This window comes from Boleophthalmus pectinirostris, unplaced genomic scaffold (genome assembly GCF_026225935.1).
Source record: "Boleophthalmus pectinirostris isolate CB_2022bp ecotype Guang Dong unplaced genomic scaffold, ASM2622593v1 HiC_scaffold_8, whole genome shotgun sequence".
NCBI lineage: Eukaryota > Metazoa > Chordata > Actinopteri > Gobiiformes > Gobiidae > Boleophthalmus > Boleophthalmus pectinirostris.
The window spans coordinates 33,096,362-33,113,069 of record NW_026571515.1 but is presented as its reverse complement, the minus strand read 5'-3'; the positions used below and the strand labels follow the sequence as shown (position 1 = coordinate 33,113,069).

Below are 16,708 nucleotides of genomic sequence, written 5' to 3'. Positions count from 1 at the left end.
TTGAGTGAAGTGATCCTCTCAGTTGTTATCTAAACCTGTTGCTGCAGGGCCCAGAGCTGTCATGCTGTTTGTATAACTCAGCTTCTTGATAATTATTTTGACAGTGTCCTGTTGTTTGTGGCATTTATCTGTATTTATTACAGATCTCACATCATTGATCGTGATATTTAACAGAGCCTGGGAGCAGTCGCTGTTATCTGACCAAGTTACTGTCAAATGTTATGCATCTGTTCCCGGCAGCACCAGGTTTCTTAAGAAAAGGAGAGCTGTGGTCGAAGTATGGGATAATCCATCATTAGGATCTGACATATTTAGGTGTACATTTTATTGATGAGATGAACAAAGACAACACACATAACATAGCAACAAAGGAGATAGACAGAGTTGTGTGACCTACCAATTTAATGGCAGTAGATTTTCAACTTTTTACTTGACTCTTGTATAGAAATGCTGCTAAGCGTTAATGAAGAAGACATAACAGCATACATATCAATTGATATATTGTTGAACATTGCTAAAATCTGCTAAAATGCTAATGTTTGTTAAAGTAGGTCACATAGGTATGTTTATGTAACACAGTGTTAATGTGAATCAATGTGAATTATTGATTTAACTGATTTGGTTCAATTACACAAACAGTCGACTCAGTGATGGTACAATTTCCAAATACAGGTTACTGTTACAAATGTGGAGGTAATATCTGTTGAACTAATTTTGTGTGGATTTAATCATGAAGGAATGATTTAATACTTTTCTTAACCGAAAGTACTTATAGTTTTTGAAAACACTGCTTTAATACAAAGAATAAATTACAAGTGTATTTACAATTACAAGCACTATGTAACTTTTTTGGTGTAGTGTCTGCTTGTTTCCATGGTTATGTTATTGCTTTTCCTTGAATGTTCCCCAGTAAAGCATTAAATTGAAGTACATGGACACCAGCCATAAGTTACCAGTCAGATAGGTGTTTCTAATCCATTTTGAGCAATAAAAACACATGTAATTGAATAAATGTCAGCTATACTGTACACTGTATGTTTAATGACACTCTCTGGAACATTCCAAACAAAGCAATAACAACTCCATGGACACTCTCCACCTGCAATACTTATACATAGTGCACTTACTTAAAATGTCTTTGCAAACACACTTAACACATTTGCGTTTCGTTCATAGTTTCCATTGTAGTCACAAAACTGCCAAATAAATTTATTCTCACTATAAACCTAAGTCTAAAATCTGACCTTGTAAATAGTTTAATCTGTATTTAAATGTTCTTTCATGTGCTTGCCAGACGCAGCAGAGGTCCTGGATTCAGGCCTGGCAGGAGACAGGGCTGGTCCCCTTCGGCCCCTCGTGTGAGCACTGTGGACATCTGGAGCTGCTCCCGCCCCCTCTCCACGCTGCTGTCCTGCGGTGTGGCCTCACAATCCTCCAGACTATAAACTCTACCCGCTGGGATAAATGAGTGAGCCGAGCGGAAGGACCAGGTCTGGGACATGTACCAGAACCAAAACAGGTAATGTTATTTTAAGTTCCTCTTTTTATAAATGGTGTGTTATATTGTTGTTTTGTATTTGTACAATCAAATGTTTATATTTGGACTATTGAACTATGACTTTATTACTTTATTACTTTATTGTCTTCTTTTGATCTAAACACAATATTACTAGCAGTATACTAGTATTACTACTACTCAAGTAGGTCATTGTAAAAATAGCTACCAGAATTTATTAATGTAATATAATGTAATTCAGAATGATTTTTTCTTGGATTTTCTTTCCAAATACTACATACACTTTAGATAATTACTGCTATTCCTCTTAAACACTTTATTGCGCTTATTTGTTATTTCATCAACTTCTACTGTACTTTTTATTCTCTTTTAAAGTCCCTCCATTTAATCTTTTGGCCAAAACATAGACTAAAATAAATGCATGTTTTTTTCATTGTGGATATGTTTATTGCACTGAAAAACAGAGAAAAACATTCATCCAGATACAGTACATCACCATAAACCTGACTCTCACTTCGAAGAGGGCCTCCTCCTGTTTGTTTCCATGGAAATGTTGTTTCTTTGGCTATAATATTCCATGGTATTGCATGAAACATATCAGTCTTCATGAATGGTATGGTTTTAATTTCACTTTTATTTATATTAAGTGACATATTTTGGTGAACATTTACTTCTTAAAAATGTAAAAAAAAAAATCAATACCTGAATACCTTCTGTTGCCCCTGTATGTGAGACAGACACCATGACCATTGCAGAATTTGAAAACAACCAATTAACCAGATTATTTTTAATCCCACACAGAATGTCCTGGTTCAGTGGATTCCTAGTTGCCAGAGTTGATGATCGGAAAACAGCGTGGGGGGAGCGCAATGGCAAGAAGTCCAAACGGAAGGGAGGCTCGTCTCTCTGCAACCCGCGTTACATGAGCTGTCTGCGGGACCCCGATGCCATGGAGCCCCCTTCTACTGCCCCCCTCCACCAGCCCCACCACCGGGGAGGGGGGGCAGGCGCCATGGGAGGGGGCAACTTTGGCGTCCGCTGCGGCTGGCAAGAGGACCACTATGGCAAAAGATCCGGCGAAGGAGTGGGCTTAAAATCGGTGGACTTAGGCTTCGAAGATGGAGATTTGAAAGGGCGAAAAAGTGGCGAAACTAGCGATGATGGAGCGAACGGAGGCGGTATAGTTACGGCTGCAGACTGCTGGTTACGAGTGGTCCGCGTTTTTCAATCCAAAAAGTTCCAATCTCGGAAATTAGAACGACTTTACCAGCGCTACTTTTTCAGACTCAACCAGAGCTCCTTGACAATGCTTATGGGTGTTTTGGTGATCGTGTGCGGAATCATGCTAACCTTCCACTGTGTTCACGCCCCTCCCCACGTGGCCTATTCGTCGGCGTTGTCTGTGGCGATGGCGCTTTTCTTGGCGCTAATGATCGTGTGTAACCGCAACGGATTTCACCAGGACTACATGTGGATGGTCAGTTACTTGGTTATAGGCGTACTGGTGCTAGTGCAGGTTTTTGGTGTCCTCATGGTGGCGCCAAGGAGTGCGTCGGAGGGCATTTGGTGGTCAGTGTTTTTTATCTACATCATCTACACTCTGCTGCCTGTGCGGATGAGAGCGGCGGTCCTGAGCGGGGCGGTGCTATCCGTCATTCATGTGGTCAGCACCTGGCAAATCAACCAGGAAGACAAGTTCCTCTGGAAACAGGTACGTGTTTCTCTTATCTGCTGGGCTTTAGATCACATCACAACATCACACCATCACAACATTATAGGCGTTTAGCATTTAAAGTGGAACTAAACACTATATGAGCTTACTTTTGCTATTAGTCTGCAGTTTTAAATAGTATTCTCTACCATTTATGGTAATTTCTTTTGATATATTAGTTAGGGATGTAACAATAACCGAAATATTGTGATATCGTATTGTCAAAGTTCTCACATTGGGCCATCACAGTATATTGAATCACAAGTTTCTTTGCTTAAATTAAGAGTTATGGTGCAGCAAAAGCTAAAAAAAAGACAGAGGGAACTACATAGACCATGAGCCTTTGCTCCGTTTCAGTGCAGACTACAAGAAGAAATAACAGTTCTAAGCACTTTTAAGTCGTAGCTCTTTGGATTAAGTCTTGTCAAGGCATTTTAAGAGGAAAAAGAAGCATATTAACAATTTACATTAACATTAACATTTAACATTATTAACAACAATTAACATATGTTAGTCTCCACAAAATATCGCAATAAATATTGTACCGTGAAATGTATATTGTGGAAATATTGCATAAATATCGTAAGAGATTTGGATATTGTTACCTCCCTAATCATGAGCCTACCCACCATATCATGAGCTTTCCCATGATATCGGAATAAATATCGTACCGTGAGGTTTGTACCGTGACGTTCATACCGTGACGATATCATATCGTGAGACTCGGATATGGTTATAACCCTAATATTAGTGCAACGTAACTATATTTGCAGCTTTCTGGTCAAAAACTGTCAAAAACTCAAAAAATTTGCTAGTGACTGCTGCAATTTCAAGTACTACGTAACATCACGCAGAACTGCCAGAACTGATTACAGCCAGATATTTCTGATTGCAAGAGCGTGGAGTTTGAAATGTGGATATCTTAAACCAATCACACTGTTCCTTATATGTTTAGACCCCACCCCTCCTCCCTCTCCCATTTAGTCCTCCAGATAATACCCAAGGCCGTTACTCTGTTTGAAATGAGGTTGTGGGGGGAGTTTAGGTGTTTAGTCCCACTTTATCAAGTAAAATGTGCCTGTTATTTATTGCTTGTTAAGAATTCAGTGGTCTACTTATGGATGAATAATTCTGGAAAACATTTAAAACCTTTAAACACTGGCTTTTGGTTAAAAATTGTGAACAAACATCAAAATAAAACATAAAATATATTTGGCTATTTTAGCAAACAGTTACCTCATTTTATTTTTCATATACACTATGCTGGCCAGGCAGTCGTGCATTGGTGTGTTTCCAGTATCACTGTTCGTACATATTACAATACAGAGTTTGAACCAGTGCTGGTAAAAAGAACATTTCTCATTGAATTCAGACTTTCCGGGGAATTTCTCTAAATGTTACTCTCAGTTTAATAGCACTTTTGTTGCATTATGACCTAAGATAAGATTATTTCTCTTTCCAAGTAATTGCGCAGGAATTTTGAATAGCTTGACTGGCTGTTAATTGACTTTTAAAAGCTTTTTTAAATCATGATAAAATGGTTTTCCTCATTATTAGCTTACCAGAGTTTTAGAATTGATTCAGAGTAATCCTGTATTGTCTTGCATTTTTGACATGAGTGCTCAAAGAATTGCCGTTTATATCTACCCCTTATCCCCACCCACAGCTCTTTACTTACTAGATTCTAATACAAAAAGACTATTAAAATGTTGTTTGTTGCCTCTGAACATGGGTTAATTTGATTTGCATATTCTTAATGACACATTTAACTTAATTAAAATTTTTAAACATTAGCAAGTTGTATTTCAGGCATTACTGGATCAAAGCAGGAGGGGGAAAAAAAAATCAACTCCTTTATGACACGTAAGTCATAAAGGACTCAATGGCTCTGGTAGCAGGGTCAATGGGTACGTTTACACGGCCAGATTAGATTATTAGAATAATCAGATAACCCAATAATTAGATAAGATTTTGGTGTGTGTTTACAGCACAAGAAAAAGCTGATCATTACAACAAATGTGTCAGTTAATCAATGGATTTTTTGAGTAACTGCTGTATTTTGAAGTACAATACATTTTAAAATAACTCTTTCAATCTTAACATTGTTGTTTTTGCCATGTTAGTTTGCCCTTTTTTGTATAATTTTCCTTGTCCAAACCAGCACAGATGTGTATAATCAGAAAGAAATATTATTACTCATCAGATGTAACTCGTACCTTTAGGGTTATAATCTTAAAATTGAATTATTCATGTATTATAGTTTCTGAATAGCTTTTATACATTTTTATTATATATATAAGGTATATTATGTATTTTTATTAAGATTTATTAAGATTTATTAAGACCCTAATATCTCAAAACTACCAGCAATACAGATGCAACTAGAGATAGACTGATGTATTGGGCACATATTTGCACTTTTAAGCATATTGGCAACCTGCCTTAAATTTCAAGCGTAGGCTGATATGTTGTTTCTTTAGATCACCTTTCTAAAGGAGAGACCATTTAGCTTCATTTGAACTAACTTTAATGTTACAAGGTAAAAAAAAAAGGTTAAGAATTCATATTATTTGGTTATCAATTGCCCTGGTTCTAAACAATTGGTATCGACATGAAAAAAACATATCGGTCGATCTCTAGATACAAAAAGAATTCTGGGGATGGATTGTCCAATAATCTGTCAATTCCAGGAATGAGAAAATGTTCATGTTTTTGGTGTGCATGTAAACTATAGGGTGCAGCTATGGGAGGAGGCTCCTCATAGGGACACTGTGTACAGTTGTCGGGGAGGTGTGTGGTGTTTTGTTGTCTGTTTTACAACTCAAGTTCTCCTCTGGGACTCATGTGCAAATGGAGACATCATTAGTGGAAACAATTGGGGGATATCAGTTTAATGTTCTGTGGGTGCAGCTGTTCTCCTGAGGCTTAATTGCATTCAGTAATATTTATTTCAGGACCTCAGAGTGCATTTGACAGGTTAGAGTCTAGACTACACACTTTACTAACACACTCATCTGTTCCATTTAAGATGCTCCTAGATTTTCCTAGACAGTTTTGGGTAAGTTTATCATTTGACTTCGTGGTTGGGCATGGACAGCTGATGTGACACATGCTAATACTTTGCAGCTGATGTCTTCAACATGGGGGTATGAAGCTAACTGGAGGCACTGCTCTGTCTGAATGTCTGTTACTCAAGTTAGACTGCAAGATAAGCTTTCTTTTAACACAATCTGACCATAAATAGCTGCTTTAGCTGGAACTACAACAGAAGAGCTAGCATTAGCCAGCAGTTTTTCAGTTAGTCACACTCAATGTTTTTGTTGAAAATCAAACACCTAAAAAGACACTTTTTTGACAGTGTTTGCAAATGTGTGCATTTTGTCATAATTGTTCCAAAGTCCAAAGCCACTGTAGATCAGTGTGGCTTTGGTCCAGGTTTTGCAGTAGACCGAACAACACGAACATAAGTTAATTAATTATATTTTCATAATATTTTTGTAGCTGACTACAGCAGTAATAAAAATCACAATTATATATTTTATTATTGGACAGCATCTGTCATAAGCAACTAAAGGTGCACTGTGCACTGGAATATTCCACATTATGGCATAAAACCTTTACATTTCCATGTGGACAAGCAGGTGAGGTGGTGTTACAAGTCTAATTTACTGGTCAGATCTGTGTAGACTGTGTAAAGGTGAACTGTTTTTGAGCAACACAAACACCTGTAATGAAATAAATGCAACATGAAGTTTGATGCCATAGTATTGAACATTCCAGACAAAGCAATAATATCTCCATGGAGACAGGTTAGTGGTCAACCCTCCACTAGAAAAGTTACATAGCATACTTTTAACCTGACCTTAACTTTACTTTCTAAGAAATTGTGAAATGCATTTTTTCATATTACCACTCCACCCGTCTCTTTCTGATGATGTCATTCAGCCAGTTCACCGAGGCACAGAGCCACCATTATCCTCCTCTTGGACACGCTTGATCTTACATAGCTCTATCCATCACAGGCTCTCACTTTGTTTGGCAGCATTACATGAATGAATGTCATGAGATAGCTCCGTCCGGCCGAGCTGCTGAGTCCTGAGGTCATTTGTGTACTGAGAGACACGTAGTACAGTCTAATCAATCACTCCTCACCATGGACTGTAAACGGGTATTTCCTCTTTCACCAATTACTTATTAACTTCACTGGGGTTTCCTGGAAGTAACTGAATAAATCATTAGCACTGATTGTGTATTATTTTCCTATTTGTTGTTGAAGCGAAGGGAAAAAATCAGACGTTTCATTTCGACTCTAAGCAGAAGGGGTTGAGTAATGTTAAAAGAACCTATATGTGTCCCACAGTGAGGAAATTTCAGTGCTGCAACGCAAAGAACAAGATCAGTAGTATAGTAAAAAGTATAAAATATATGCAAGATAAATGAGGATTCAGAAATAGGCTTTGAAGGCACTACACCTGATTTTATTACTGTTTTAAAATGCAAAAGCAGAACTAATTTAATTTGAATGATTTGCAGAAGTTCAGTTATTCCTCACGCATCACGCCAATACTAACAAGTAACTAACAATAAATTGCAACGCATACACAACACAGTGGTCTCATTTTGACTGCAAAAGCCCCTTTTACAATATATGTGTGCTAGGGCAAAATAAATGTTGCTTAAATACATGGAAAAAGATTAGGTACAGCCACTTTAATCGATATCAACTATTTTATGATTATTCACAATTATTGACATTCAGATAAAGCTACATAAACAAAACCACAGATAGCTATTCAAGAATTTCAGAATAATGAATAATTAGGATCATTACCAATGGTGTAGCAAACCAAAATATATTTTTTCACTTGTAAAAAATCCTCAGTAATGTCACCTTTAAAGATCCTGTATTACACAAACTTTAATCATTATAATAATACACTGGACTTATATAGTGCTTTTTGGACACTCAAAGATGCTTTACGAACAAATAAAAACGTGATACTGTAGAAAATGGGGGAATCATGGACGGAGGGGAGGTGGCAGCGGCGAAGTTTCAGTCCCCCAAAGTTTGTTGCTTTGTCCTGATGAGGGGAGTGAGTAGGTTGGTGTCGGCTGATCTAAGGCAGCGGGTGGTACAGTGACACTTGATTCTTGCAAGTTTTAAGCCTTATTATAACGTTACCTCATCAAAAACACACCTGGAATTGTGTTTATTGAGCTTATTTTTTTAGTTTGAATACATTTCCAAAGTGGTAGTTTTCAAGTTAACTGCTACATTTTACCTTTTGTTTAGTGGAGATGGGCAATTCCAGGTCTGAAATTATCCAAATGATTGTAATCAAGATGTATGGAGTTTAAAAACACACTTGAGCACTTTCTATATTACATGACATCACAAGGTGTCTTCTGTTTGAGAGAAGAACTCAGCCTAAATACATGGGGTTTGTGTGTTAAATGTGTGAATGAAACAAAACACAACTCTGGATATATGGGTATGTTTTTGATGAGAAAACAACATAAATAGGAAAATAGCATAATACGGGCCCTTTAAGTGAAGCTGAAATGAAAAACACACGTGATCCCAGGACAGCACATGTTTTGATTCAAACACAAATGATCCATCACGTATCTGTTGTGTTGGAGTTTGTGTCTGTGGCGCTGAGGTCACAGTCTTTGCATTGCACCACAGCCTTATCTCAGTCTGCGTCAGTGCAACAGGATAACCCCTTTCTCAACTGCACATGCTCCCAGTATCTAAAACACACAAACGCACACATTTACTACACTCACAATCCTGTAATATATAACAGTGACAATATTTGACAAGTGCAATAGCAAAGGTCTCACAAATGTATTACTATCTTGGAAAAATACAAGCGAGAGATGAAGTGTCTTATAATGATACCATTGATTATTTAACATAAAATGGTGAAATTGTGTATCTAAAGTTCTTTTGAAGCTGCATGATAAACTACATAGACCATGACGCTCTTCTCTTTAGTAAGGGAAGAGCAGTAAGGGATTAGGAAATACTATATTTAATGATATTTTTAAATGATTTGATACCAGGTGAAGTTAAAATTTGAAAAAAAAAAAAGATAAAAATACACCATTTGTAATTAATTGTCCCAACATAGTGCAGCCCGAGTTAATATAATGTTAATATTGTACTGTGATATGTGTGTTTCATTACAATTAGTAGTTTGTAGAATCAAAATGAAAAGAATTTTGATAGGATTTTCTGATAGATCCATTTTGTTGATTCACACCTAAGAAAAGGCCACTTTGGGACACTGTTTTGCCCTCTCCTGTGTCCAGCCTCAGTGTTTGTTGTTCATTAGATAAGATAAGGAACTAAGAATGTCCCTGCACTCAGAGTTTAAATACAAATGCATCTGCTGTTATGACCAGACATCACAGGTGTATTTACCAAATGTGTGTGTTCATATCAGTGTCCAGTTCAAGTAGTTTTTTCCTGGATTGAAGTATACCTAATGTATGTTTACACAACAAATACAGCTTGTTTATGGAAAGATAAATGTTAGTTTGTTGAGTAATTAGATTGATGAGTGAAAGCAAAAAAAAAAAAGTATCTCATTAAATTGGAGAGAATTTATTGGCGATTGTTGGTAAATTTACTCAGTAGTAATAGTACCAGTAGTATTGTCATTTGCCTCTTTTTATTTGGAATATAAACCAGCCCCCTGCTCTGTTGTACTTATCTTGTTCACCAGTTTTATTTTCATCAGTGATACGCATGAAATCCGGCAGCATCGCCAAGTAATTTTGGTACAAATGAAAAAAAATCTGCTATTTGGTAGCGTGATCTGTGGCTATTAATTGGAGATGCTGACTCTTTGTTGTGATGACGTTTACGCCAACGTTTTCTGATGTGGAATTCAGCAGACGTGTTTCTTTTATTAAATTGTTTTTAGATGAATATTATGATTTAAAATGTGTAAATGATAACATAATGAGGTGTCATAGATTATAACTGTATACCAGGCTCAAGCACGGTATGTGTTCTTTAAAGGTGCACTGTGAAACCTTAATACTGTGTTGTGGAATAGTCTGAATACCGGCTTGAATATCCCTCTGGCTTGAAAGTCCCAGCTTGAACGTCCCATTCTCTCGGCAGGATCGTCCCCCTCTTCCCTCTGGGCGCCCCCTTCTCTTGGGCGGCACACGGGTAACTGCTGTGCCCGGGAGAGGAGGGACATTCTCACCATCACATCACGCACTGTAATCGAGTATCGAGTTAGAAAATCAGCTTCTATATCATAATAAAATGAAATGTGAATGTAGCCAGACCAAATGTCGAGCCTTGTTTATGTCATTTTACTGATCTTCCCAAAGCGGCACACATTTCAATATAATCCTCATTTGCTCGCAGAAGTTTACTATGAAATCGTATTTTAAATATTTATTTTCTTGTTCCCCATGTCCTATAGCATCCGTAACTGTTGAATTGGGAAGAAATATTAATTATTTCCTTACCTGTCATGAACATAATTTGTAAGCAGCGCAACACAAGAAACTTCTTGCTACAGAATTTGTTCCAAAATCATTCAGAGTCACTTTTTGGAATGTATTGCCAATTAATAATTATAATCTTATTAATACAATATATATAATGAAAAAAAAAAAGTTCGAGCCAGGGGGACTTTCCAGCTGATTCCCAATAGTCCAGACAAAGCCATAACATCTCCATGGAGACAAGTAGGCAGAGAAAAGTTACACAATGCACCTTTAACACAGATGCAAAAAATCTACAGGGGAAGTTTCAAAATGCCACCTGTTTGTTTGTTGCTAGTCTCAGTTCAAGTCACCGACATGTTGGGATCTAATTTCGGCTCCACCTCTGACTATAGTTCAGTGAGACAGATCCTGCTAAAGCGTGAGGTCAGTGATGGTTTAGTACAGAATAAGATACGGTGAGTGAAGAACGAGAGGGAAAAGAGTAGGGATATTCTGTCCACGTGGTCCACAGCTCTCTCCATTAATAATTTGTGTGTTTAACGCAGCCGCAGCATTTTAACAAGCACATACCTGTCACTATGGAGATCAAAACTGAGTCCTCACAACTCAACTAACGCTATTTACATGCTTGTATGATATTAAAATATGTATATTTAATATGTGAACTAAACTAATGGAAATGAGGCTGCAAATGTGTACCATCAGCCCCTCCAACCACCACCAATCACTCTTACACACCACAATCTTACGAGGCAATACTGGTGAAGTGTCTTGCCTAAGAACACAACAGCATTTTCCACTAAAGCCGCTGCTACCCTACTGTGGTACCTGGCATTCCCAGCTGTCTCCAAGTACTTGCCAGGCCCGACTCTGCCTAGCTTCTGTGATCAAGATAAGATCAATCTTTGTCAAGGTTGTAGGTTTTTAAGATTACCGAAATAGCCAAAAGATGAAACAGGAAGCTGGAGTATACTGCAAGAGAAGTTTATTTACCATCACTAGAGACACTGTGATAATATTGTTCATTCCAGTCTAGTACAGTCCAATCCGGCTGTGTTTGCGTTGTAGGGAGTACTGTATCTCTGAGTTATGTAGGGCTGTCAATTTCTCTGTCTGTTACATTGCAAGTTTGTTTTTCTTTATTCTGCTCTTTATGCAACCTTTGAAATTGTTTTCATAGACTGTGTAAATCCGTGTATCATTTGTTAATTTGTTTTTCAATATAAAGCCAAAAATAAGAAAACGAAAAAACTATTATTTTCTTTATTATTTGTCTCCAAAACCAAAATGAAAAAATGGATAACGATTCGTTTTTTCAGTTTTCGATTTTGTGTTTAAATGAATAATGGAAAAAACGTTCAGTCCTGGTCTGGTCCCATTCTCAGTCCCGGTCTGGTCCCAGTCTGGTCCAGGTCTCAGTCCTGGTCCTGTTCCCGGTCTAAGTCCTGGTCTCAGTCCTGGTTTGGTTCTGGTCTGGTCCTGAACCTGGTTTAGTCCTGATTTAGTCCTGGTTCAGTCCGTATGCAGTGCAAAAGTCCGGCATCGCAGTTTAAGTCACAAAAATGGGAAACGGCCATTATCCATTTTTTCCATTATTCAGTTAAACACAAAATCAAAAACTGAAAAAACAAATCATTATCCGTTTTTTCATTTTGGTTTTGGAGACAAATAATGAAGAAAACAGCCTTTTCATTTTCTTATTTTTGGTTTTATATTGAAAAACAAATGAACGAATGATACTCGATACTCGGTATTAGGCTGTTTAAACAGACATACTAACATACTAAACTTAGCATTCATTCAAGTGTAGTTTGTTTTACCTTTTTATGTTTTGCTAAAGCGTCTCTGTGGACACATCTGCCAGTATAAAGTTACGTTTTCGACAAGCTCTATCTCAGCCTATCAGAAAAATTCCAGTTTGATAATTTTCCTAAATCACTCTTTGCCATCTCCTATAATATCATACATAATCCTTTGGTGTAGTTTGGACCAATCAGAGCGCTGCAGAGGGGGATGCGGGGTTTAGCATCACTTCTGAGAAAGAAAAGATGAGGAGAATAAACAGCATGGCTAAGTGTCTCCCTCAGCGCTCGTGCTCACTAGGTCCAGCAGTGGTTACCATGGAAACAACTAAGACTCAAAACAGCCAGACCTAGTTCAGCCTCTCTCTCTCTCTCTCCCCATCTATTTCTCCTTTCCTCCTCTATCTGTCTCTCTTTCCCACTCACTCTCCCTCCCTTTCACCCTCTTCCTCTTGTTTCTCAACACTTAACAACAAATAACGATGGATTAAAAAGAAAACTATTATTTAAAAGGGTCCTTTGCTTCTGACTCTGTGATTTTCGAGACATGGTGTTGCATGTCATAATCTGGACAGAATAATTTGAATCTGAAATGCTGGCAATCCAGACCAAATGCGTTGTTTATGTTTATATATTTAAATCACTTAACAGTAGGGATGTAACAATAGCTGAAATATTGTGATATCGTATCGTCAATGTTCTCACCATAATATCGTGGACCATCACATTATATCAAATTAAAATTAAAAGTCTCTTTGTTTAAATTAAGAGTTATGCTGCAGCAATAGCTAAATAAAAGATAGAGGGAGGGAACTACATAGACCATGATTCTTTGCTCCAGTTCAGTGCAGACTACATGAAGGAATAACAGTTCCAAGCACTTTTAAGTCTTAGTTCTTTGGGTTAAGTCTTGTCAAGGCATTTTAAAAGGAAAAAGTAGCATATTAACAGTTTTGTTACACTCCACAAAATATCACAATAAATATCGTACTGCGAGATGTATATCGTGAAAATATCGTACAGAGAAATTTGGATATAGTTACATTCCTAATCGTGAGAATCCCCACCATATTGTGAGCTTTCCCATGATATCGAAATAAATATCGTACCGCGAGGTTATTACGGTGACGATATCGTATCGTGAGACTTGTATATTGATACACCCCTACTTAACAGGAATCCAAAGTTTTTCCAATTACAGTTTTATGATACAGATTTATTATTGTGCGTGATGAATTCATATTTTACGTAGAACAATCTTATCACTTGGATCTGTTTTGAGTTATTTTGAAGTTTAAAAAAAAAACAAAAAACTTTAGTACTTGCCCAGTTTTGGTATGGCCTATAACCATGTTCCTATAAAGTCTAAAAACAGCTTCCAATCATATTATTGTGTCTCATATGTACAGTTATTATCTTATGTAACTATATTTAATCAGTTTGGTTTAGTCAATCTGTTCATATAGACCAGGGGTGTCAAACTCAAACAAGACAAAATAAAAATCTGGGATGAAGTTGTGGGCCAAACTAAATATTTACTGAAAAATTTCAACAACATCTGCATGTTTTCTCTTCTTTCGAGATATGTAATGTTAAACCTTTTCTTATTAAAATAAATGTTTAATAATAGTTTTATTAAACACTGAATCTAGAACAAGCAAATATAAAATAATAACAACATTTTAAATAAATATTGTCTGTAGTCGGCGGCCAGCTCTAATACGTATTTGATATGATCTCTCCAAATATGATTATATCACGGGCCTAATTTGGTCCCCGGGCCTGAGTTTGACATGTCTGATATAGACAGTGTGAATTAAGGATTGAGTTTGTTGGGTTTTTTTTGTTAATTATCTCAATGATATACTAGCTGATGTACTAAAATGTTATCTGATCTTAAATTATCTTAGAATAAACTTGATTCACAATTAGGGAAATTACTTGGATACAGGAGCACACATTACAATATCATGGAATATTTATAAATGAAATTATGCTATAAAATATTAAGTAATTATTGCTTTCCTTTAAGTGAATAACATAAAAACATTGTATTCCTCCTGTTCCCTCACAGGTCTTGATATAAACCACTTTTGCCGAACGGGGCTGTCGGTGGAACATTTTCATTTTCACACAGGCTCTGCAGAAGTCACACCTCGCGGTTGCCAACAGCGACGTGTTTGGTGTAGTTTTCAGTGTTAGGACCCCCAGCGTGGATCAGACCATATTCACTGCATCCCGACTGAGGATTTAAACAGGGTTAGTTCCCCCCATAGTGAGGACTCAGTAGTTGTCTATCTAGTAACGCATGTGGACCCAGGGCAGCTCTAGTGAATTAATTAAGTTAAAAGGGAAGACCGTTTTTTTGATGAGAATAGATTTTTTTTTTTCAATTTTACTGACGCAAACTAGAGCTGTCAAAAAACATCAATATACTGTTACAAGTATTGATAGATACTCATTTAAGAGAGAGAAAGAGAGAGAAACAGCACTGAGGGGTTCAGGATGGAGGAAAAGATAGATAGAGAGAGAGAGAGAGGGGAGGGGTTTAATATTGGAAGATAGCAAGTGTGAAGAAAGAGAGCATTTAGGGAGTTGGGAGGGAGAGAGAAGGAAAGAAGAAATGAGAGTGGGTGACAGTTAAAGGGGGAGGAAGGGAGGAAGGACAGATAAAGAGAGAGCAGGAGGGGAGATGAGAAAGGCGAAATAAAAAAGAGAGTTGAGGGGACAACGATCAGAAAAGAAAGATTGACTTAGAGATAGAGGGAAGGGGAAAAAAGAGAATGGATGGTGTGAGGGAGAGAGAGAGAGTGGGGGATAGAGAGGAGGAAAGAAACAGAAAGAGAGACTACTAAGGGGGTTTGGGGGAAGAGAGTTGGAGAAGGAGAGAGAGGGCAAGTAAGAGAAGATTAAAAGAGAGAGAGATCGTTCTGGTGAAGAGAGAGTTGGAGAAAGACAGAGAAGTCGAGTAAGAGAAGAGTAAAAAAGAGAAAGAGAGACTACCATGAGTGTCAGGGTGTAGAGAGTTAGAGAAAGAGAGACAGGGTGAGTAAGAAGAGAATAAGAGCGAGAGAGACTATTATGGTGGTTGGGGTGTAGAGAGAGTTGGAGAAAGAGAGAGAGTGCGAGTAAAAGGAGAGTAAAAGAGAGAGACTATTATGGTTGTTGGGGTGTAGACAGAGTTGGAAAAAGAGAGCGAGTGCAAGTAAGAGAATAGTAAAAAAGAGAAAGAGAGACCACTACCATGAGTGTCAGGGTGTAGAAAGAGTTGGAGAAAGAGAGAGAGTGCGAGTAAGAAAAGGGTAAAAGAGAGAGACTATCATGGTGGTTGGGGTGTAAAGAGATTTGGAGAAAGAGAGAGAGTTGGAGTAAGAGAAGAGCAAAAGAAGGAGAGAGACTATCATGGTGGTTGGGGTGAAGAGAGAGTTAGACAAAAAGAGAGAGAGAGAGAGAGTGCGAGTAAGAGAAGAGTAAAAAAGTGAAAGACTATCATGGTGGCTGGGGTGTAGAGAGGGGAGGGGTGTACTTCTGCTCTGTTCAGATAAGAGCACTGGAGCTGTGTGTGGGGCGACCCAGGGCTGAGTACACAAACGGCCAGATGCCCACCACTGCAAATATACACAATCTCCCACAAAGAATACACGACACAGAGCCAGCAACAAGAGAACGACTAACGCAAACCAGATCAACGGTACTGCTAACCACTCCAAACAATGACAACACTAACCAAACCAAATAATCACTTTTGACACCTGTTGCTATATTGGTTCTTGTTGCTAATGTAAACAAAGATAAACTCCACGGGAAACATGAATTACAGGGATAGGGACTGCTCCATTTTCTGATAATGTTGTTTCCTTATCAAAAATATACCAGGAGTTGTGTGTTGTATCATTTACAAAGGTTTAACACAGACTAGACTGTTCTTTCTCAAACAGAAAACACTCTGCTCCACCTTGTGATGTCATGTGGTAATACAGGTAGTGCGCCACAACTCCATACACAACTCCGTACACCTTCACTAGAATCATTTGGATGATTTCAGCTCTGGAGTTGTCCATCTCTAGACAGATTTATAACTCAAACTATAATGAATGAAACAAAACACAACTCCAAGTATGTTTTTGATGACAACATGATTCAAAGTTCGCAAGGATATTTCATGGAATATAGGACCTTTAAACGGACAGTCTGGAATTT

General features: G+C 37.7%; 1 protein-coding gene across 1 annotated transcript in view; it reads left to right on the top strand.

The window, feature by feature from the left end:
* The window catches only part of LOC110164760 (adenylate cyclase type 6), a 55,306-nt gene that overhangs the window by 2,786 nt on the left and 35,812 nt on the right, over nt 1-16,708 (top strand). Inside the window, exons 2-3 of the mRNA XM_020929874.2 lie at nt 1,295-1,519; nt 2,318-3,227. Coding sequence (XP_020785533.1) covers nt 1,500-1,519; nt 2,318-3,227 — 930 coding nt within the window. The 5' untranslated portion in view covers nt 1,295-1,499. The remainder of the gene's footprint in view (nt 1-1,294; nt 1,520-2,317; nt 3,228-16,708) is intronic.